Genomic DNA, 22,338 nt, shown 5'->3' with positions numbered 1-22,338 from the left:
GGTAAATTGATTTACAGAGCTGGGAGGCAACGCAGGGCTCCAAGAGATTATTTATTGACCCGGGGAGAGCAAAGCCTCAGCGGGAAAAGGTGGGTTTGATCCCTACCTGCCCGCCCTGGCAGCCCCCTGGCACCAGGAGCTGGCAGGGACAGAGGATGCCCAGGGCAGTGGTGGCTTTCAGGACAACCTCTGGGAGGGCAAAGCTTGACAGGGGGTGGCACGTTGCACTTTCTCAGTCTAGATCAGAATTCCTGTTAAGATAACCCCCAGCTATGGAGCAGCACTTTAAAATATGGCTTTGAAGAAATTAAATAGATTAAAACATTCTTTTATTACAAATTGTTCCCTATGAGGGTGGGGAGGCCCTGGCACAGGTTGCCCAGAGAAGCTGTGGACACTTCCTGGGATCCAGGGGCAGCCACAGCTTCTCTGGGCAACCTGTGCCAGGGCCTCCCCACCCTCACAGGGAAGAATTTCTTCCCACTATCCCATCTAACCCTGCCCTCTGGCAGTGGGAAGCCATTCTCTCTTGCCCTGTCCCTCCAGGCCCTGGTCCCAATCCCCTCTCCATCTCTCCTGTGGCCCCCTCACTCCCCTGCTGTGGGATGCTGCCCTTTAACAGGAGCACAGACCCGTTTCTTGCAAACCCTCCCTGTGCCAGCTGCACACACCCTGTCTCCAGCTCTTTCCCACCAAAGGTAATTACCTTAAGAGCTCATTACAACCACAGGATGTGTGACTGCTGCCTGGAAATCGTGCTCTATTTTTAGCACATCACAGTAAAAAGTGGCAGATTGACAAGAATTATCCCTCCAGCAGGAAGGCAACGGCCTTGTTCAAACTGACTCTTTTTTTGGTTAGAAAAGAAGTTCCTGTCCCTTCCGAGCAGGTGGGGCTGGTGCCAGGTCCACCACTGCCAGTGGTCCTCCCGTGCATCCTGCCCCAGTTCCAGCTGGTGGACTGCCTGGACTGGGAGTCTCGGGGATCTACAGCTCTGCCTCTGGCTCCTCTGCCTTGTCTTCATGTGTGGAGAGGTCACAGCGACCCCGCCACGGTCCCAAGGCCACCCTGGCTCAGTGTCACACATCCCTTCCAGGGCTGAGTCACCTATCCCATTGGAGCAATCCTGTCTCCCACAGGGATATTTGCAGAGATCGTGGTTGTCCTCAGGACCTGGGGAGGGAAATGGTGCAGTCCTGCCTTCCTGGCAGCCCCCACAACACAAAGAGCCCCGTGACCAGGGGGCTGAGGATGGAGCAGGACCCCGGGAACAGCCATTGACCAGGAAAAGGGAGATGCTTGGCTGGATGCTCAAAACGCCCAATATCCCAAAGATGCTGCCCAGGGCTCTGGGATTTTCCCCAGTGTCTGATGAGATCCCATTGAATATCCTGGAGGAGGGAGGGAGGGAGGGAGGGAGGAGTGCTGCCATGCAGCTGTGCAGACAAATCACCCAGCCAAAGGGATGAGCCATCCCCATTTAGCTGGATTTCAATACCTTCAGAGGAACCCAAAATGTCCCTGGCTGTGTTGAGAGACCCCCTAGCCCGGCTGCTGGGCTGTGCCAGCAGTGGCAGGTCCTCTGGCACCCCTGGGCAGGGGAAAGTGCTTCGGGAACGCAGCGACCGCCGGGGTAACTTTGAGTCCCTGGGAGAAACCTCCTGGGGCTGCCTCCCCTCCCCGGGGTGATGGTGAGCTGGGGCAGTGCAGGGGTGGCTGGGTGGGCAAGGAGCAGATGGTACCCACAGCCAAACCCTCCCTGCCCAGCCAGCACCCACAGGTATCCTGCATCCCAATATCCTGCACGAGCCATCAGCCACCTGTGAGTGCTGTGCAAAGACCCTCCTCACACTAAGGAGCTCTCTAGGAACAGAATTGATGGATCCTTCCTAAATCTTAGCCACAAAACACCCCCAGGACCCACGGCCACCTGCAGCCACCCCCACAGCCGGGCAGACACTCTCCAGTCTCTCCATGAGCAAGAGCAGTGTAGGAGGATGTCAAATACGCTTAAAATGTGTATGGATTGCAAGGCCATAAATATTTGAAGGGCTTGAGTGAATCTGCTCTAAGGTTGTACCAAGCTCCACTGCCCCTCAGCCCTTCCCTGAGCCCGGGATGCTAAAGGCCAGAGCAGCATATCCCGTGCTCACTGACACTCCAAACAAAGACCAGGATAATTGCAGCACTTACACAAGAATCAAGTGCATTCAGAAGAGTCCCTTCTGGCTTCTGTAGTTTATCAGAGGATGTTTCTTCCCCAGCACACCTATAAGAAACGTTCCAGAGCACTGCCCCTCCCCGTGCCCTGTGTGAGGGCTGTTTCATGCCAGGCTGCTCACTTGGAAGAGTGTGGCAGCCAAACAGCCCCGTATTTCCTTTGCCTGGACACTGAGAAAACAGCAGGAATGGGAATGCTCCTTCAGCAACACCGACACACCAACACCACCAGCATGGTCTGGACCAGCACCAGTCTGCCCAGGAAGCTGCCACAGATCGTGGAATCATGGAATGGTTTGTGTTGGGAAGAACCTGAAATCTCATCCCATCCCTCCCCTGCCATGGGCAGGGACACCTCCCACTAGCCCAGGTCGCTCCAAGCCCCGTCCAACCTGGCCTTGGACACTTCCAGGGATGGGGCAGCCACAGCTTCTCTGGGCAACCTGTGCCAGGGCCTCCCTACCCTTCCTTCCTACTATCCCATCTAACCCTGCCCTCTGGCAGTGGGAAGTCATTTCCCCTTGTCCTGTCAGTCCAGACTCTTGTCCAAAGTCCCTCTTAAGCTCTCTTGGAGCCCCTTTAAGCACTGGAAGGGGCTCTGAGGTCTCTCCCAGCCTGTCTCCATTGCAGAGGAGCTCCAGCCTCCTTTAGACACGTGGAGAAGGATCCAGCTTGTGTTACAATAACAAACGAAACAGGCAAAAGCAAAACTGACAGTACATAAATAAATAACCCCCTTGGCGCTTACTTTTGGAATAAATAAACACACAGCTCTAAACTGCCTCGGTGGCACTGACCTGGAGAGCCCTTGGAGGAGTCCCCAGAGCCCCATGGTTGGGACAAAGCTGGACCTGGACTGACACCAGCGGGTTATGGCTCCTTGTTATCACTTCCAGGGGCTGGATGTGAAGCTCCATCTGATGTCTCTGATGCAGCAGCAGGGCAGTGGGCACAAGGGCATCTCCTGGGTGGTGGTAGTGTCCCCTGCCTGCCATCAGCCCTGTTCCTCTGTTCCCATGGCAATCCCAGCCCTTCCAGCTGCACCCAACATTGACTTTTCCTCTCTCTCCATAGAAATCCGTGGAACAAAGCGAGCTGAACCAGGCAGGCAGTGTGCAGGGGTCAGCACACAGTCACTCCTTCCAGGATGATTTATGGCCCCAAGTCCCGAGCAGAAGCCAACACTGGAGCCATCCCGGGTGGCTTTTTACTCTTATCCACATCTTGTGGAGACTGCACGGGGTGGAAAACAACACCCAGCTCAGCCCACCTCCCGACCCTCCCGTGTGTCCTGCAGGCACCACAACCCCCGAGCCACTGCCCAGCCACTGCCCAGCCCCGGCCGTGCCCGCTGGAGGTGGCACTTCCCCACAGGGGTGAGGAACATGCAGGCAAACAAAGAGAGGGAATGGGAAGTCTCGTGTTAAGAGGACTGGTTCAAAGAACAGCCCATCATTCCAGCTCAGGATCAGCTCCTCCGTGCCTGGGGAAGCTGCCCCTCTGTGGTGAACCCCCAGCAGCCCCAGGACACGGGCAGGAGTGACAGGGCCCATCAGCACCGGCCCATGGGCACGGGGATTAACCGTGTCCCAAAAACACGGGGATTAACCGTGTCCCAAGAACACGTGTGTGTCTCGGGAGGAGCCCGGCAGGGCTGGGAATTACACACCGCCCACGGAACCTCCAAACCCAATCAGCCAAAAACGCCTCAGCTCCCCATTACACTCAGTGACATCCTGAACAAAATTCCACGTGCTAATTACAAAGCCCTCTGGAAACAGGATCGCCCTCGCTCGCTGGCACTGGGAAAGCCTCAGCCCCATCGCTCTCCTCCCAGCCCGTTACTTGTGGATTTATTTAGTTCCAGAGGACTTTGCCCAGGGGCCCATGTGGCAGTGGGAAGCATCCCACAGGGCAGGGAAGAATCCCTGTCAGCATTATTTATGGCTCACTACATTGGATTCATTTGGTATTAGCACCTTATTCATGTCCAGAACAAGCCCCGGGTGTCAGGCTGAGGGACACGGTACCCAGCGAGGAGCAGAGCACCACGCAGGGGATGTGCAAGCTCCTGCTCCTGCCTGCAAGCACAGCAGGGCAGAGGCAGCTGCCAGCTCCCCTAACCCCCCAAATGGCCCTGAGGACCCTTGGCTTCGTCCCAAAACTCAGATGAAGAAATCTGTCACCAAGCAGAAGTCACAGGCAGTTACAGCCCCATCAGTGGGCTCAAGGAGTCGCTCCCCAAAAGTGGTGACAGGCTGGGGAATCATTCCCTGCAGGTTTGGGGGTTTATATCAGCCTGCAAATGGGAATGATGCCAACTTGTGAACACTCAGGGAATAAATGCTGTGAGGGAGAAAGGAAGGACAGCATTGACAAGGGTCAGAAGGGGGGCAAGTCTGGGATGAGAAGATTCAGGATGAGAAGAAGAACCTTAATATTGAGGAAGAGCCCAGGAATGCTGAAATTTTGGTGGGACCTCCTCAGTCCAAGAGAGTTATCCTGGATGAGCTGAGGCTTGATTCAGATGCAGTCCCTGTGGCACAGGGGTCACAGAATCCCTGTACAGATGGAGGATGGACTGGCACAGTGAGGGACGCTCCCAATATCCATCACACCTCCATTGCCCTGTCCCTGCCCCACTGTCACTCCAACCCCAGCCCTCCCCTCTGCTCCTGTGTTTCTGTTGCCTTCACATCTCTTCTTTTCCAATGGCCCCAGGAGCTCCAGGTTTTCAGGTCCCAAAAACACTCTGTTCTCATTCCATATTTCCTTTAGAGAGCCGTTCTTACTTGCAAGCCAGAAATATTAGTCAGCAAACTATATAGTGCAAGCCTAATGAGAACTAAATTGATTCATGAAAAATACCTGCTCAGCACGTTTATTATCTGTTTTTCAAACATAACTCTATTGGATTCCAGCTTTTTTCCTTGGTCCCAATATACTGTCCATTCCATGAGCTAAATGTATAAGGGGTTGTTGCAGTTCCTACAAACTGCCTGATCTATATATTCCTAAAGCCTCTCTCCAGCTCCAGAATGGCTGACTCAATTTTTGTCTTTTTTTATTAAAGAAGAAAACCCAGCTGGATGGCAGCTGGATGGACATTTCCCTCGGGATCCCATCCTGTGTGCCAGGGTAAAAGCCAACACGATCTGAAAAAACCACTACAAACCCTCTGAAAAATAGAAGCCCCTCATCAATATGACAGATATGCCACTATAATTAAAGTCTTCAGTAACAGACATTATGCAGCCAAAATATTCTATTTCCGGCTGCAGCACTGATCACATCCTGACGTCCCATATTAATGAGCTGAGGCCTCACTGGCCATGGAAGCTGCTGTTAATTGTCATTCAAAAAAGCACCTTGTCTGTCTGGTGAGAGGCAGGTACCTGGCAGGGACTGACCCCCTTGATTCACTCCTCCTGCAGCATCCCGAGCCATCCACAGGCTTTATCCCTGCTCAGGAGCCCAGGGCTGGTGTTCTTTACTGCCAGATTGGAAAGATTAAAATACATGTGAACCTTGAATTTCCAATGAGCTGCTCAGTGCAGAGAACTGGCTCTCCCAGGGAAGGAAAATGGGACTCAGTGTTCACTCAGCTCCCACAGGACCGCAACTGTCCGGAGGCTCCCGCCCCAACAGCCAAAGAAAGTCTGTTCAAATTGTTGTGACAAAATCAGAGCCAGCCCATGGCCCAGAGCCCTGCAGTGCCCTTGCCTCTCCAGGAGGGAATTCCCAACCTTTCCATTTCCCCAGCACAAAGTACATCTGACAGAACCAGGCAGGTTTTCAGTCTGTTCCCTCATCCACAGAGGAGCAGTTTCCACTTGCATCAACCTTCCCAGCCAGGACCAGAGACTGGACAATTTGGGAAAATAACCCCCCCCTGGTTTCCATAAAGAGAACTGGGATCATCTCTAGTGGAAGCACAAAGTTGATCCTGTGGCTTGAAGCACAGCTCTGCCCTCCCCAGTGGTTACATAAAGGCAGCCCCGCTGTGGTGGGAGCGTGGCTCTGACGGGATCTGCAGCGACAGCCGCTGACTTCGCTGAGGAAAATCAGATTTTCCTGGATTTTACCCCCGTGGCCCTCACACATAACAAGCCAGAGGAAGCACGACAGCATCTTGCATTCTGTGTGTGCAGAATTAACTGAATTCCTCACGAAATTTCAGCTGCCAAGTCACTCCCGTGGACGGAGACGACGGCACCGGTGAAGGGGATGTGCTCGGACAGGAATGGCCAAAGTGTAATCAAGGGCAGAGCAGGGTCTGCGGCTTTAAAACAATAACACAGGAGGAACAAAGCACCCAGCTGCTCCCTGGGATCCCACTGGATCGCCCTCTGCAGTTAGAGAAATCCTGGTTTTGCTTAGAAAAAGGAAGAGTTTTTCTCTGCCAGCACCTGAAGCACATTGACACACCTGCCCCCTGCCCTGGCCCTTCAGCACATTGACACACCTGCCCCCTGCCCTGGCCCTTCAGCACATTGACACACCTGCCCCCTGCCCTGGCCCTTCCTGGAAAAACCTGAGACTCTCAGAAGCAGGCAGTTTTTGAAGATAGAATTATCGAATCTCAGAATGGTTTGGGTTGGAAGGCATCTTAAAGCACATCCAGTCCCACCCCCTGCCACGGGCAGGGACACCTTCCACTAGCCCAGGCTGCTCCAAACCCCATCCAACCTGGCCTGGAACACTTCCAGGGATCCAGGGGCAGCCACAGCTTCACTGGGCAACCTGTGGCCTCACCAAGGATTTCTTCCCAAAATCCCATCCCAATATCCATCCCTGCCCTCTGGAAGGAAACACACTTCCAAAGGCTTTCTTTTCTGGAGAGGAAGGAGCTGATCTCCAAAGAGCCAGTGCATCTCCTGCCAGTGCCCCTCACTGTGCTTTTGCACCAGCACCTCTGGCACCCCGACACAAACCACACAGGCAAACACCCTGCTGGGGCCACACGTTTTATGACATTTCATTTCATCCTAGTTTTTTATTTTTATTCTCTAGAAGCATCAGTGTTTCATACACTGCCAGGAGCACAGCTCAGGAGCTGGCGGTGACACGCAGCACTGGGGACCTTCTCTCTGCCATTCCAACCACTCATCCCAGCACAACAACAAAAAGCTTTCATGTCTGTGAGTCCCACTGAACATGTTCCCACACGGAGCCAGCTCGCGTGCCCTGCCCTGCTGCCCTTCACGCTCCTCTTCCTCACCAAGCAAAAAAGCTCTGGCAGCCACGGGGCTCCTGCTGCTCCATCCTCCCAGCAGCTCCCCGGGCACAGAACCTGTCCTGGTTAAGGTGGAGTTGTGCTTATGTGGCAGCTCCAAAAATGTTTCAAGTGTGGATTCCTTCCTGTGGGGACAGAGGACGGAGGGTTTGCCTTTCTCCTGGGCTCAGACAGCAGCTGGCAGAGCTCTGCTGGCATTGGCTGGGGCACAAGGAAAACATCTCTTGGCATGGTGAGGGTGCCACAAAAAATTTGAGTAGATTTTAGAGAGTAATGAAGTCACACAGTGGCTTTAATGCCGGGAGAGATACAAGGGGAAAATCCACAAATCTGGATATAGTTTCCTGAGTTCTGAACCTTCTAATAGGTTGGTAGGAACAACCAAAAATAAGCAAATGCAAATCCTGCCAGAGGAGGGGATTTAACCCCATCCTTTGAGCAACCTGGTCAACTAGAAGGTGTCCCTGCCCATGGCAGGGGGTGGAACAAGGTGAGCTTTAAGGTCCTTCCAACCCAAACCATTCCATGATTCTATGATTTAATGATCCTTTCCAATCACCTCCCTAGCCCTGGCACAGCGTACTCCAGCCCACGTTCACACACACATTACCCACAGTGTCACTGCACCCATCAGAACCTGCTCCCATCCCCTTTGTGCCTTGAGAGCCACAGTCTGTGCAGACACTCGCTATGGACACGTCGGCCTCGCAGCAATTCCAGATAATCAATAGGAAATTGTTCCCTCACCGCTGGGATAATTTACCCTGGAAACATTTCAAAGAAAGGAATTTTACCTGAAACCTTCTTATTTGCAGAAGCAACTCCAAAGCTTGCTGTAAGCAAACAATAATTGGGTTTTCTGACCACAAACAAGTGGCCGATGGCAAAGGCAGCGTTCAGAGCTCTGCCACAGCCAGGGCCTGACCCCTGTTCTCGACGGGCCAAATAACCACAGCACTTCTCTCATGGCAAACTCTGCTTGTTCCCAGCCTTCCCCAGCAACACATGTCCTTTCTCACAGGTGACAGCAGTGCCACTCTGCCTCTGCCTCCGGAAAGGGGAGCGTGGTGACTCCAGAGGGTTTGCTCGGAGCCACAGGGCATCTCCAGCAGGACCTGCCCACCACCACTGATGGCACCTCAGGGAGGGTCTTGCTCCCCACACAGTCCTTATCCACTTCGTACACGGCTCCCAGGAGAAGCCAGCTGTGAGGTTTCAGTGACAAAACAGATGTGCCAGGTCAGAGAGGGATCACAGGGGCTTTTGGTGCCCCTGGTCCTGTATGGGGCAAACTGAAGCATCGTGTGAGTCCTGGCATTGCCAGCACGTGCCCACTGATGTCATCCCCATGCCCATGATCCCTCGGGGCTCCCAGAGAGTGACTCAAAAATTAAAAATAAGTGGGCTGCTCACGGCACTTTCAGTATTCCCCAGACACCTCTAAAAAAGCCTCATGCTGTGCATTACCTAATTCTTACATGACAGAAGCAGCAAATTCCTTCTTTCCTGGTGCTGTTGTACATGTCTGTCTACAACGGCATCACTGTGTGTGTGTGCACTGCTGTGTGGATATCTCTGTCTGTATCTGTCTCTATAGTTGTACCTATATTTGTCTTCAGCATCTTCCACAGGAAACTGATAAGCAAAGTAGTTCTGTCAGGAAATTGGCTCCTGAGGGGGGAATAGCCGGCGGGTTCACAGCAGGTAATGCTGTAAAACAGGTATGAAAAGTGAACAGAAAACAGACATTTTGGCTGGTGAAGAAAGAGCAGCACTAGAAGTATTTTCCACAGGTTTCCAAAACAACTTAGGGTTTTGCCTCCCATTGAAATGTGACTGATTATAGCCCCAGTTTTCAGTGGATGTTTTCCTTAGCTGCCTTCTCTATCCTTTGCATTTAAAATTATATACGTAGACATAAATTTAGGAGGAAAAGAAGATTAAGTGCTCTGCTTTGGCTGCTATTTTGCCTTCAAACTTATTGTGCATTTCAGGCAGTTTCTGTCCAAGCCCACCAACCGCGCGTACGGAAATGCTGGAGCCGGGAGCGAAGGAGCTGCCCTGCCAGCACAGCTCACAGAGACACAGCTGAGCCAGAGCGATGGCTTTCTGCTGCAAAGACATGTCCAAAGCTATAAATAAACCCACAACTTTCAATAGCCGACAGCAAAGCTGCGGGAACGCCATCAGCACCCCTGGGACCCGCGGGCTGGGAGGGGGTGACCCTGCACCCACTGCAGCCCCAGAGCCTCGTGAGGGGGTGACCCTGCACCCACTGCAGCCCCAGAGCCTCGTGAGGGGGTGACCCTGCACCCACTGCAGCCCCAGAGCCTCGTGAGGGGGTGACCCTGCACCCACTGCAGCCCCAGAGCCTCGTGAGGGGCTCTCCCCACTGCCAGGGTGTGCTGGTGCTGCCCTGGGGCTCTGCCAGACTCTCCCAGTGCCAGCCCACGAGAGCAGGGGATGGTCAGAGCGCCCAATCCTCAGGCAGACCCACAGCTGGGACCCACAGGCCCACCCAACACCCCATTTCTGACAACAGGTCTGGCCCCAGCCCCTGTCCCCGCAGCCGGGCTCCGGCCCTGGAGAGAAGGGGAGGCTCTGGGACAGCCAGCCAGCACAGCTCAGCTGATTTGTGGCACTGTGGGGAGCAGGGAGCTCACAGCACACATCACCTGTGCTGGGGCTGCAGAGCGCAGCCGCCCCTGCAGAAGCAGCGGTCTCCTAACCTACTTCCCGGGAAAAGCAATTGGAAACTCTCAGAAGATAAAAAGATAATGAACAAATAACCTTCACTGGAGCCAGTGCCGCAAACCCCCAGGTTCCCCTTCGTGCTGCTGCCTGATATTAATGATCCTGTCAGGGCTCCTGAAGAACTTTGTGTCCATGTGGGAAACAGGGGGTTTGTCTCAGAGCGCAGCCAGGAGCTCGTTTTCATTTCTTCCCAATCTCACACAAGAAAGTTCTTACATTCTGCATCTAAGAAACTGTACCTTTATTTTCTCACGTCTCCAGGTTCCTGTAGCACTACTGGGGTTTGAAACAAAATGCCACTGTCTTTTCAGGAAAATGTTTGATGCGTCGAGCAATGGCAAATCATTAATTATTTTGAGCCTCTTATGCCACCACTGACACCACAGTGAAGAATTTAAAACATTTCCTCAGACAAGCAGCTCACTCACAGCAAACCACAGCACAAGGGCATGGCTTGGGGTTTCAGAGCCTGTTTTGTCTGACGGTGCTGTGAGGAGCCTCTCCGGCGAACTGCTCCGCGTTCCTCTTGGAGACACAGAGCATGAGGGGTGAAACATAAATTAAATATACAGCCAGGCCAGCCCCTCACCATGGAGATGTGCAAAACCCCTTCAGGAATGGCTACCCCTCTCTTCAGCCCCACTGCTCCCTGGGGACACGTCTCGGGGCAGTGCCACCCACCAGTGGGGTCCCCAGCAGTCGGCACAGCACCAAGGGACAGAGCAGAAATGGGCACTGCTGCTTCTCTCACCTGATGGACCCCACACTGCAAACCACCACCTTTACTACCTTAAAAGGTGCCTCCATGGCCTCTAATACTGTTAAACATCAGCTTTTCCCAGTCAAGTAAGCCCAACATCTTCATGTTCAGGCAGCTGCTGTGAGTCCCCGAGTCCCAGCAAGTGGTTGAGCCCCACAGCCCTGCTCACTCGCAGACATGGACTGACCCCAGGATCCAGTGGACACAGATACTGGAACAGCATCATCCCCAAACCAGCAAACTGCTGGAATGCACAAAAAGACCCCAACAACAAAACCGTTCATGGAGCAGCCGACTCAGCTGCCCTGACCCACTGCACCTCATCCCTCTGCCCAGCAGATCTGTCCCCCAAACAGCATCTGGGGGAAGCCAGGGATGGGCCCTCCAGCCTCCTCCACCTGCTTGGATGGGCTGTTTGGGAGCGAAAATTAGGGAAAAAAGAGGAAGGATTCATCCCAGCTCAGACAACAAATTGCTGGTTCAACATGGGAATATTAGCTAAGTAAACCCTGGCTAATCAAATGAAAAAGGCTTTACATAGAAGCAGAATGCTCAGGTATTAACCAGCAGCACCAAACCCCTACTCACACACCTTCAGCAAGCACAGCCAGAGGTTAATGTTGTGACAGGTTTAACCAGTGCCATTATCCAAAATGTAAATAAACCCTCTCAAAATCAGCTCTGCCTCTGAGTGCTGCTTCCTTCTGCCCAGCCTTGAAGCCAAATGACACGTCAGAAGGGCCACGCTTCAGGGAGGGTACAAAGCCCATCCACATGCCCCCGCTGCCGGGGCGAGTGGCACGAACACCCGGGCACAGCAGCAAAACCCCCCGGAGCAAAGTTGCCGGCGGCAGCTCCGCTCCCCAGCCGTGCGCCGGCAGCCACAGCACTGCGTGTGAAAACCACGGCTCGTGCTTCGGCCGGTTCCTCCAGATTTCAGCAAAAATAGAAAGACATAAATTAGAGGCGAGAGGCGCAGAACCAGCCCGGGTGAGGAGACACCGTGGATCTCGGCAAGACGCGAAATCTCTGCGCTCGTGAAGGAATGACCTTCAAAACTCATTCAGCGCTCGCAGCCTGCGCGGTGACGGCTCCCTCACTTGTGAGACATTACACATTCCTGCTATGTTCTCCCTAATTTCGCATGGACTATAAATACTTGGCTTATAAGGCAGCGTGAAAGCAAGAGAGAACAAATATTTAAGCGGGGTAACCTTGCTTGTGAGGGTAGCGGGAGCAAATTCTGCATCCCTCAGGTCATGCATGCTAAATACCAGGATTCCCTGTTTACTATGCTACCCATAAAATATCAACTGGAATATGGGATCAAGTAGTATTTTCTCTTTTTTAAAAAAAAACCATGCAAAATGACGACACCTTGTTAAATTATCTTAAGGGCAGAAAATCCAGATTTTTCTGAACTGTTCTGCCCACACTTTCTCTCCCAAACTAGTTTTCCATTTAATTTGTATTAAAAACAACCTCTGAGAGACGAATTAATTTGGCTTATGCAAAACAAACTGGGCTGCCGTTAGAGCTGTTTACTGGGTCACACTTTACAACCCTGGTGGGGGAGGTGAGGGGGGACCGGCAGCATTTCCACCGTTCTTCAGTGGTATTTGCACAAACCATCCTATTTATCGATTTTAGACTCTTTAAGCCAAAATGACGGTGCCTTCCATAGCCTGCAGCACCCTCGGCAACCGTTCTTTGGCATTATCACCTAAAGCACGCTAAATGGAAGGATGTTCCCCCCTCCTTGGCATCACAAGACAGGAGGAGCTGGGGGTCCCCCAAGCTGGGCGGTGGGAGCTGTTGCTACTGACGTGTTGAGTCACCTTTACTCAAAACTCTGCCCCGAATTTTCCATCGCCCCCGGGCTGGGCTGAGGCCAGCCGCCTCCAGCGCAACCCCTGCGCGTGCGGCTCCGCACAGCTCGTCGTGAGCTCCCTTGCAGGGATGATGCTGATTGTAGGAACGGAGCACAGGAGCAGCCAGAACCAGGGATGCTCGTCTCAAGCCCCGGTCACGCGGTCTCGGTACCGGACTAGTTCCAGCGGAGCCGGGGAGCGCCTTTCCCTAGTTTTCAGCAATACGACATCCCACGACATCTGCGCGCTGAGCGATGCCCCGCGCAGCCCCAGCAGCGAGGGGACACCGGGAGGGGAGCGACGGCCCCGACCCCGCGTCCTGGTCCTGCTCGCGGTCCCTCCCGGCACGGGGGCGCGGCGGATGCCCCGTGCCCGCCGCTCCGGACGATTACAAAACCCGAGCGCTCATCAGGGCAGAGCCGGCCGCTCACGAGGGGGGCACAGCAGGCACCGGGCTGCGGCGGGGCCGGGAGGGTCGGTGCCTGCCCCGCAGCATGCCCCGTCCATCCCCGCCCTCAGCATCCCCCGTACTTCACTTCGCACCCACGTCCTCCCCGCGCTGCGCGCAGCCCCCGCGCCCGCCGCGGAGGGTTCGCACCGGCGGCTCCGCGGGGCACGGCCGCGGCTCCCCCGGCCCCGGGACGGCCGTACCGGCTGCCCCCGCCCCGCTCCGGCTCCGGGAGCCGCGGGCAGCACCGCGCCGGGGGCAGGCGGGCGGCTCTCCGCGCCATCCCCGCACCCCCCGCGCCGGGGGCTCCGCGGGCGGGGGGCTCAGCCCCGGGGCTCCCCGCCGCCGGCAGCCGCGGCTCCGGTCGCCTCCCGAGAGCCGGGGGGCGGCGGGAGCGGGGGGGCCGCCTTTGTTGGCGGCGCGGGGCAGCACCGGGCGGCAGCGCGGCGGCTGCGGGGGCAGCGCGGGCGCGGTGCCGGTGCCGCGGAGCCTGACCTGGATGGTGCAGGTGTACTCGCTGTCGTCCAGCAGCCGCACGGTGCAGTTGTACTCGCGGTCCAGGTTCCTGCTGCTGCCACTCATCCACCTGCTCAGCATCTTCCCGGGGCGCGGCGGGCGCGGGCGGCGGGCGCTGCCGGCGGAGCCTCCGCTCACATCCCGCTGCCGGGGCGGTGCGGGGCGGCGCGGGGCGGTGCGGGAGGTGCGGCGGGCGCGCCCCCCGCCCGGCTCGGCCCGGCCCTGCCCCCGCTGCGGGCGGGGCGGAGCGGAGCGCGGTGCCCGTGCCCGTGCCCGGTGCCCGGTGCCCGGGCCGCGGCGCTCGGCGGGCGGGGAGGAGGCAGGGCCCGGGGGGCGCCCGGCGCCGGCTGCGGGGGCCAATCTCGGCGCGGCGGCGGTGACGGGCTCCGCCGCAAACCAATGCGGCACGGGCGGCGCGGCCCCGCCGCCTCCGCCGGGAGCCCCGCGCGGGAGGGGTCCGGGGGCTCCGCGGGCGCGGAGGGCGGCGGGGGGGGGGGCCGGGGGCGCGGCCGTGCACGATCGGGGGGGCGGCGGGGGCAGGGGGCACCGGGGCACCCGGCGCTGCGGGGCTCCGCTGAGATCTCCGCACCTCCCGCCCGCTCCCCGCAGCCCGGCGACCACCGAGGGACTCCCCCACATCGGAGGGCAGCGGGGCAGGGCGGGGGGCAGCCCCCGGGTCGTGGGAGCATCCCTCAGCTTATGCACCGTGGTGACACTGAGCCTTGTGAGCGATGTCGAGCAGGTCAGACACGTGGCCGGGGGTATTGGCGCCCCAGACCCCCAGATCAGAGAGGTGAGGGGCTGCACCGGGGACTCTGTGACTCCAAGGACAGCAGGTGACCAGGCACAACCCATCAGGCCCGCAGGTCACTGCCAAAGCACCAAGCTGTGCCCAGCTCTCTCGCTGGAGCCCAACCCCATCACTAGGCTGGTACTGCCGTGGAGGGGCAGCAGCTGCTGTGGCCCTGAGAGCAGAGCTGAGCACCAGCCCAAGTGGCAAGGCAGCCTCCAGGGCATGAGCTTCTCCCTTCGCGTTCATTTGCTATGGAAGGAAACTTTTAAATCCCTGGTTCTCGGACAAAATGGACTCTAAGAGCCATCAGTGTTATCGGATACAGCTGGTGCTGCTCTGGGGAAGTGAAATAACTGGTGGCAGCATCAGCAGTGACCAGGGGGGATGGGAATCTGGCCAGCTCTGCTGCAGGTCTCTGCCTCTGGCCCTGCCCATTCCCTGCTTGGGTGTCACACTGTCCACAGTCACCCCCCGAGGCCCCACCGAGGAGTTCAGCGCTGCTCCCATCACCACCCCGGCTCCACACACTCTGGCAAATACCCAAATCAAGCAGGCCATGTTGGAAGGAAGGACCCATGTTAAGCTGCCTCCAGTCCATCCCACCGCAGAACAGGCCCTGTTCCCTCTGCAGCAGATCACCTGGCTCAGCTCCTCTTTGCCTGCACACTCACCCTCATCCCCTCCAGATGCATTTCCAGGCTGCAGTGCTGCTCCCGTCCTCCCCCCAGGAGCACCAGGCTCCATGGAATCCAGCTGTCCAACTGCTCCCTGTACTCTCTCTGCTCCAGCCTTCCCATTCCCTGCCTTCCCAGCCAGAAAGGTGGTTCACAAAACTGTCTTCCTTGCCCTTCCCAAAGTAGCACAGGCTCTCTTCCCACCAGCCCTTCCAGGCCTCTCCTGGCGGCAGGGCAGCATCTTTCTCTGCACCTCTTTCCAGCTCCCCTGGGAAGAACTGCTCCAAGGCCAGTGCTCTCCAGGCTCTCATATCCCTGACCCACAGTCCCTGAGGTGGGGAGCCCACACCCCAGTGTGTGGGGCTGGGATCCTTTGGGATCCTACAGCTCAGGGGTTGTCCCATGATGGGTGATAAGAGCTGCGTGTCTCCCAGCCTGTCCCCCCACCCCAGCCAGGCTGTCGGGCTGGACGTGTCCTGTGGAGGGACCGCCAAGGAAGGCTGGCCTTGGTTATCTCAGTGTCCAAGTCCAATTAATCCAAATGTCCAAATCATGTGGGAACACGGCCTTTCAGGCAGTGGTGCTGCAGCAGTGGGACAGGGACAGTGGGAAATACCCTGGAGGGGACATTATCCTGCAGGAAAAAATGTCAGCAAAGCCAGGGACTTGGCCTGTGTGGGATGTCTGTCTGGAGGCTGAAGCCTGCAGCTCCCGGGAGCAGGGGCTGTGCCCGGCATGTTGTCAGGGGGTGTGATGTGAGCCCGGAACAACAACGGCGCTTTTCACAGCCACGGCCCCGCTCCTGAACCATCTGGGCACTTGTACAAAGATGCTTGTATTCACCAAAGGAGCTGCTACTTTGTCATGGATCCCACTCTGCATAAATTGTTCATCTGCCTCCGAGCTCTCCTTCTGAACCAGCTGAGCTGTTACTGAAGAATGGGCTCTCGGCCTTGGCAGGTGCTGCTTTCAGCCGGAGCAGCGGCGGCAGCGCCAGCTGAGGGCTCAGGGAGGGCTCAAGGAGGGCTCAGGGAGGGCTCAGGGAGGGCTCTGTGAGGGCTCTGTGAGGGCTCAGGGAGGGCTCTGTGAGGGCTCAGGGAGGGCTCTGTGAGGGCTCAGCAAGCAGCACGTTCAGAGCCGGCTGTGTTGGAGCCTCTCACCCGGCCCATGGTGCCGCTGCAACTTTGCTGCTCCACCAAGGGAACAGTTTTGTTCAGGTTCTGGCTTTCTGGTTTGTTTTTTTTTTTTCTAAAGCCCCTCGCTGAGCAGCACAGGAGCCCCTTGGCTGAGTTCATCCCCCTCGCTGCCTTCGTCCTCGGAACAGGGAACGTCCTCAAAGCCAGACAGCTCCACACTCCATACTCCAAATACCTGACAAGGTTTCCACTGAGCGTATCAAAGGCTGGCAGATGACTGTATAAAAGTACTCTCTGTTTCCCAGCTTTGATCGACAAGAATGTGCTTTTCATGAGCAATGTCTTTTTCTTTCCTTTTTAATAATTAATACAGTAAATCCTACAAATTCTCCCTATTTGGATTCTCTGTCACTTGCAGTTTTGAGTTAAAAAATTCAAAATGCAGCTTTCCAAATGCAAAGTGAGTTCTTCCCTGTGTGTGTTTTCCAGCAGGTTAAATTTCACTAAGAGTGTTGCACAGGTTGCCCAGAGAAGCTGTGGCTGCCCCTGGATCCCTGAAAGTGTTCGAGGCCAGGTTGGAACTTGGGCTTGGAGCACCCTGGGCTGGTGGAAGGTGTCCCTGCCCATGGCAGGGGGTGGAACAAGATGACCTTTAAGGTCCCTTCCAACCCAAACCATCCAAGCGTTCTGGGATTCTATTATTTCAATAGAAAATGCCATGCATTGTCTGTTATCTACATAACCTATTTATTTATCATCCATCAAAATTCATCACCCACAGCTGGCTGGAGCTTTGAGAGCAGATGCAGGTGCATGGGAGGTGTGGAGAACAATACCTGGCTGTTGCTCAGGTAAAGCTGGAGCAGAGCCTGGGGGTGCAAGTGCCTGGCTCAGAGGGTCCAGCTGGACACCTCTGTTCAGCCACAGTGGGAAAGGATGGCTGTTCATCTTTAAACTGTGTTAATGTCTGTAAGCAAGAACTACTTATTGTGCCCAAATGACCAAAATCCAGCCCTCTGCTCTCCCTGGTTGCAGTGCAGCCTCCCGTGTTTGGATCCATCCGGTGTTCCCCTGGCTGTCAGCTCTGCTCTGCCTTTCCCAGGTACCTGCAGCTGGGATTCCACAAACCCCAGCTCTGCCCATCTGAGCTCTGACACAGCCCAGCACCAGCTGAGATGTCACAGTGGGGCCCATAATTCGAGTGGTCAAGAGAGCTCTGGGCATTCCCATCCCAGATCCTCTGGATTCATCCCCGAGCAGCTCTCCCGGCTGCCTGCGCGTGATTCACCACCTCACATCTGCTCCCAGCTCCCTGTACACTGAGAGCTGACAGGAACAAAGCCCAGATTCTCTGTTATCCCTTAATTACTTTTTAATGAAAAGGTGTGGAAAAGAGGAAAGAGGCTCACCTGGCCATTGCAACCAGCCACTGTGGGGCTGAGCCACCAGTTCGTGTTCGGGGAGCGTGGGAGCCCTTTAGCGAGTGTTTGTGCATCTTCCACCCTCAGCTGAGCACTGATGGCCATGGGGACATTTGGACCAGCAGCCGAGTTGTCTCATCCAGCAAAATGAGGTCAATAAGTTGTAGTTGTTGGGGCTCAGACACTTCCCTCAGACACAGCTCACCAGCAGTGGTGGGACAGCCCAGGAGAGGGACTTGCTGTGCCAACGAGAACCCCACGGGTCTCATTTCTCCCAGCTCAAGGGGAAGGAGGATGTTGTGTTCCATAGGTATTTCTGTATGTGCCTTTGGTCTCTTTATTATTTCTATATATCCCAGTATTATTTCTAGCAGCAACAGCTGATGGAAAGGGGCTGCTGTGCCAGAGGTGGCTTCATGTGCCACAAGGGATGATCATCTTCCACCACAGTCCTGGAGGGTTTGTCATGCCAAGCTGAAGAGAAAAGAAGGAAGCAAAGGTGAAGAAAGTAGGAGACAAAGAGAGAAAGAGAAGAAAAGGGAGGAGAAGAGGGTGGTGAGGATGAAAGTTAACTGTAAGAGGACCAGGAGTGAAAGGAGGGGCTGGAACGATGTCAGCAACCCCCCCACGTGTACCCACAGGGGAACAGGCTGGAGCATCCCGCTCCCCGACTCCCAGGCATGTGGAATTTTAACCATAACTTGCAATTATAACCAGAGGATAAAATTTCAGCTTATTAAGAGGAGGTGGGAACCTGCAGGGCGATGCACATTAATTACTGCTGACATCCAGGGACAGGCTCATTAGACAGAGGTCTCCTCCAGTTCCAGCACACAGCTCCTGGCTCGAGGCAGATATTTCAGAGAGTAATTATGGAGCCTGTGCTGCTGGGCAGGTCAGAGGAGCTGGGCCACCTCCACCTCATCACCCCTCCTTGGGCTGCAGGGCTGAGAGAGGCTCTTGGGATGGGCAAGGGCTGGGAAGAGCCCAGCAAGGAGCAGGGGCAAAGCTCAGGCCTGGAGGGCCAGGACACAGGGAATGGCTTCCCACTGCCAGAGGACAGGGTTAGATGGGGTATTGGGAAGAGATCCTTCCTCTTAAGGATGGGGAGGCCCTGGCACAGGTTGGGCAGAGAAGCTGAGGCTGCCCCTGGATCCCTGGAAGTGTCCAAGGCCAGGTTGGACAGGGCTTGGAGCAACCTGGGCTAGTGGGAGGTGTCCCTGTCCATGGCAGTGAGTGGAACTGGATGGGCTTTGAGGTTCCTTCCAACCCAAACCATTCCAGGATTTTATGATTCCTTTATTGCACCAAATAACTTTAAAGCAACTGACTGTTTTTACTTTGAAATGCTGCAGAGATACTTAACTCTGCCTGGGCAACTGTTGAAGTCAGTAATTCCCAGCAAACCCTCGCTCCAAGCCCTCTCCCTGCTCGCAGAGCTGATCAGAAGTGTGTCAGGAAAAGCTTTGCTCTGTGTGCTTGCACAGAGATTCCAGGCTGGAAGCTCAGCCTGTGCCTGGCTGGCTGGGACATGCAGGGTCTCCTCCTCTGCCCGGGTCACTTGTTTGGCAGAGGAACATCCCCAGTCCCTGAAAGTGCAAATACAGCTTCCAGCCTCCTTGCAGAGGTAACACTGGAAAACACTCTTGGCAGTTTTGTGCCAGCAAGATGCACTCTGGTTTATATTTAGGGAATGCAAACAGGGAATAGTTCTGAATCCAGCCCAGAAATCCATTTAAAACATTCCTATAACTCTATTTACAGACTGTTTCTGTAAATGTTGTAACAGGCAGGCAGGAGGGGATCTCTGTGGATCTCTGTCTCTACTTCTGGGAACTCTACTGTGAACTGAGGGAGTCATACAAACACATTACTGGGGTTGTGTGTCCCCCCAACAGAGCCAGTGAAACTTTGCCATGACCCACCACTGTGCACCACAACCAGCACTTGTGTTTCTTTTACCATTCTTGTGATATTTAGTGGTGTTTTCCTGAAAGTCCCATTTCTTCTCCATCACTGAGAAGTAATCACAGACTCAGTCAAAAAAATAATCTATCCCTCCTGATTGCCACAGAAGGCTGGGAAATGTGAGAGGCAGATGGCCCAGAGGGAGCTCAGTGGGGGTCACAGATACAACAGCAGGAGAAGCAGTCCTGGGGGTTTCACTCTCCATCCCAGGGTTTGCACCCCTGGCTCCTGATTTTCAGGCATGAGAGCTTGGATTTGTTAATGCTGCCCCTAATGTGTGTGCAAGAATCTCACTGTAAGTAAATACCTAATTTTTGAGGATGCCTGAGGGAGTTGGGCACATAATCCTACAAGACTTGGGGTTCCCAGTTCTGCTCGGCTCTGCTGAAGCCCCACCCTTTAAGTGCCCTCTACTCACATGTGTAGAGTTCCCATCCTGCTGCCTCCCTGGGACTGGGCTCCCTGGGCATCAGCAGGCAGTGGGGGCAGCAGAAAAGCCCTCCCAGCTAAAGCCAGGCCAAAGCAAGTGGGAGGGTGATGGGAGCCCCCAGGCTCTGCAGGAGTACGGGTGGCATGTCATGCAGGAGAAGGTGGCAGCCAGCAAGTGACAGTGGCTGCCAGGGGGAGTATGGGGGGACTGTCCTACTGCAGGTCTGGAGTCCAGGGGAGCAGGAGAGGCTGAGCACACATTCCAGGTCCTGCTGCACAGGATGTCATAGTGGGATGTCAGCCAGTGAGGATGGCACTGGGAGATGGGATGGGGTCAGGTGTGACCCTTCTCTAGAGATAGGACAAGAGGACATGGCTTCAAGCTGTGTCACGGGAAGCTCAGGTTGGACCTCAGGAGGAATTTCTCCCTGGAAAGGGTGGTCAGGCCTTGGCAGGGGCTGCCCAGGGAGGTTTGGAGTGCCCAGCCCTGGAGGTGTCCCAGGAAGGCCTGGCCGTGGCACTCAGTGCTCTGGGCTGGGGGACAAGGTGGGGATGGGGCACAGGGGGGATCCATGGGCTGGGAGGGCTTTTCCAACCTCAGTGGTTCTGTGGTTCTGTGATTCTCACCTTAACCAGAGAGGCCACCCCATGGTGAGACTGTTGATGAGCCCTTGTGACAAAAACCAGCCTGAATTGTGTGCTTTTGCAAATGGCAGAGGAGCAGCCCCAGGCACAGGCCCAGCTGCCCAGGGGCCACATTCTGAGCTGATCCCAGCTCCAGGCTGTGCACAGAGTGCAGCCAAGCTGGCACATTGCCCACGGAACAAACCACAGCTTCAGTGATAACTCAAGCTTGCTCCCCAGCCTCTGCAAGGGGACAGCAAGGTCCAAGCCCTTGGGAGCCCTCCTGACACCTCTGTCCTTGGGGAAGGTGGGTTTGCTGCCCCAAGGGGTGTGAGCCTGCCCAGCACAGTCTGGCCCTGTTCACAGCAGAGCAGAAGGTTTGACAAGCCTTGGATTTAATTTGGATTTAACCTAAACTACTCCTGGCATTTCTGCTTTGGCCTCTGCCTGATTCTCCCCGTGGGGGCTGTGGGGGCTGTCCCTTTGGCTCTCGTGGAGCCTCCCCGTGGGGTGAGAGACCCCCATCTCCTGGGCACATGAGGCTGCCCCTGGGCAGGGCAGGACAGGGCCAGGGACAGTCAGGAGGACGGGTGTCACCACCCCCCTTGGCTGCAGGAGCGTTTCTGTGGCTCTGGCATGAGCTGGAAACTCTTCCTTTCCATTTGTAAACACCCTCCTGGTGTGGTGGGAAGAGGCCTCCCGTTCCCACAGCCCCGTGTGCCGCTGGAGGTGATGGTCCCACTGACAAACACGGAATGATGGAATGATAGGTGCCCCCCTGGCACGTTCCCAGCCCATGGATCCCATCCTGCCACGGTGCCACCGCACGGTCCTGACGGGTGCTGTGCCAAGGACAGCTCCATCCCACCAACCTGCAGGAGAATCACACACTCAGTCCGTAATTTGCCAAAGGAAAGACTCACACTGCACAAATCCAAGGGATGCTAAAGCAGTGTTTGCCCAGGAAAGAGGAGGGGAAGCCCCTCACCCTCAGACATCTCCTGAACCTCCAGTGTTCAGGCATCGTGCAAGGAAAATGCATTTGCCTGGTGAGTGTTTCAGGCAATGGGCATTGCTGTCCTTAACTTGCTTTAATCTTTCTCTTAAATATGTTTAAAATGACTTTCGTCAAAATGCTTCTAGTAGAATCCTCTTGTCTGGAGAAAATGGACTCCTGGGGTGCTGCTACAGCTGCAGCTTCAAGTGCCTGGGTTGGATATTTACTGCTGTATTATCCTCATTCTGTATCCAGGCTTTTGGGCAATTGCAGCCATGAGAGACCAGCAAAGACAATAATTTGGGCATTTGCAGACACGTCATGAGGCTGCCAGCAGGGAGTGGATAATCCCTGGCATTTCGGAGGGATGAGCAGTCACTGCACATTTTGGGTGGGAAGAGGCAAGTGATGTGTGAGAGCTGTGCAAGGAACACCTGGAAGGGCAGCGGAGGCCCTGGGACACTCCTGTGCCCTTGGATGTCATCCCTGGC

At 55.6% G+C, this 22,338-nt stretch overlaps 1 protein-coding gene across 1 annotated transcript in view; it reads right to left on the bottom strand.

The window, feature by feature from the left end:
- Nucleotides 1–13,936, bottom strand: part of FRMD5 (FERM domain containing 5) — a 75,302-nt gene extending 61,366 nt beyond the window's left edge. The window contains exon 1 of the mRNA XM_051796934.1: nt 13,785–13,936. Coding sequence (XP_051652894.1) covers nt 13,785–13,886 — 102 coding nt within the window. The 5' untranslated portion in view covers nt 13,887–13,936. The remainder of the gene's footprint in view (nt 1–13,784) is intronic.
- Nucleotides 13,937–22,338: the final 8,402 nt, after the last annotated feature.

Source organism: Manacus candei, unplaced genomic scaffold (assembly GCF_025592945.1).
Source record: "Manacus candei isolate 608988 ecotype Guabito, Panama unplaced genomic scaffold, ASM2559294v1 h1tg000046l, whole genome shotgun sequence".
Classification (NCBI taxonomy): domain Eukaryota; kingdom Metazoa; phylum Chordata; class Aves; order Passeriformes; family Pipridae; genus Manacus; species Manacus candei.
Note: the sequence above shows the minus strand (reverse complement) of the source record. Positions and strands in the feature narration are given on the sequence as shown.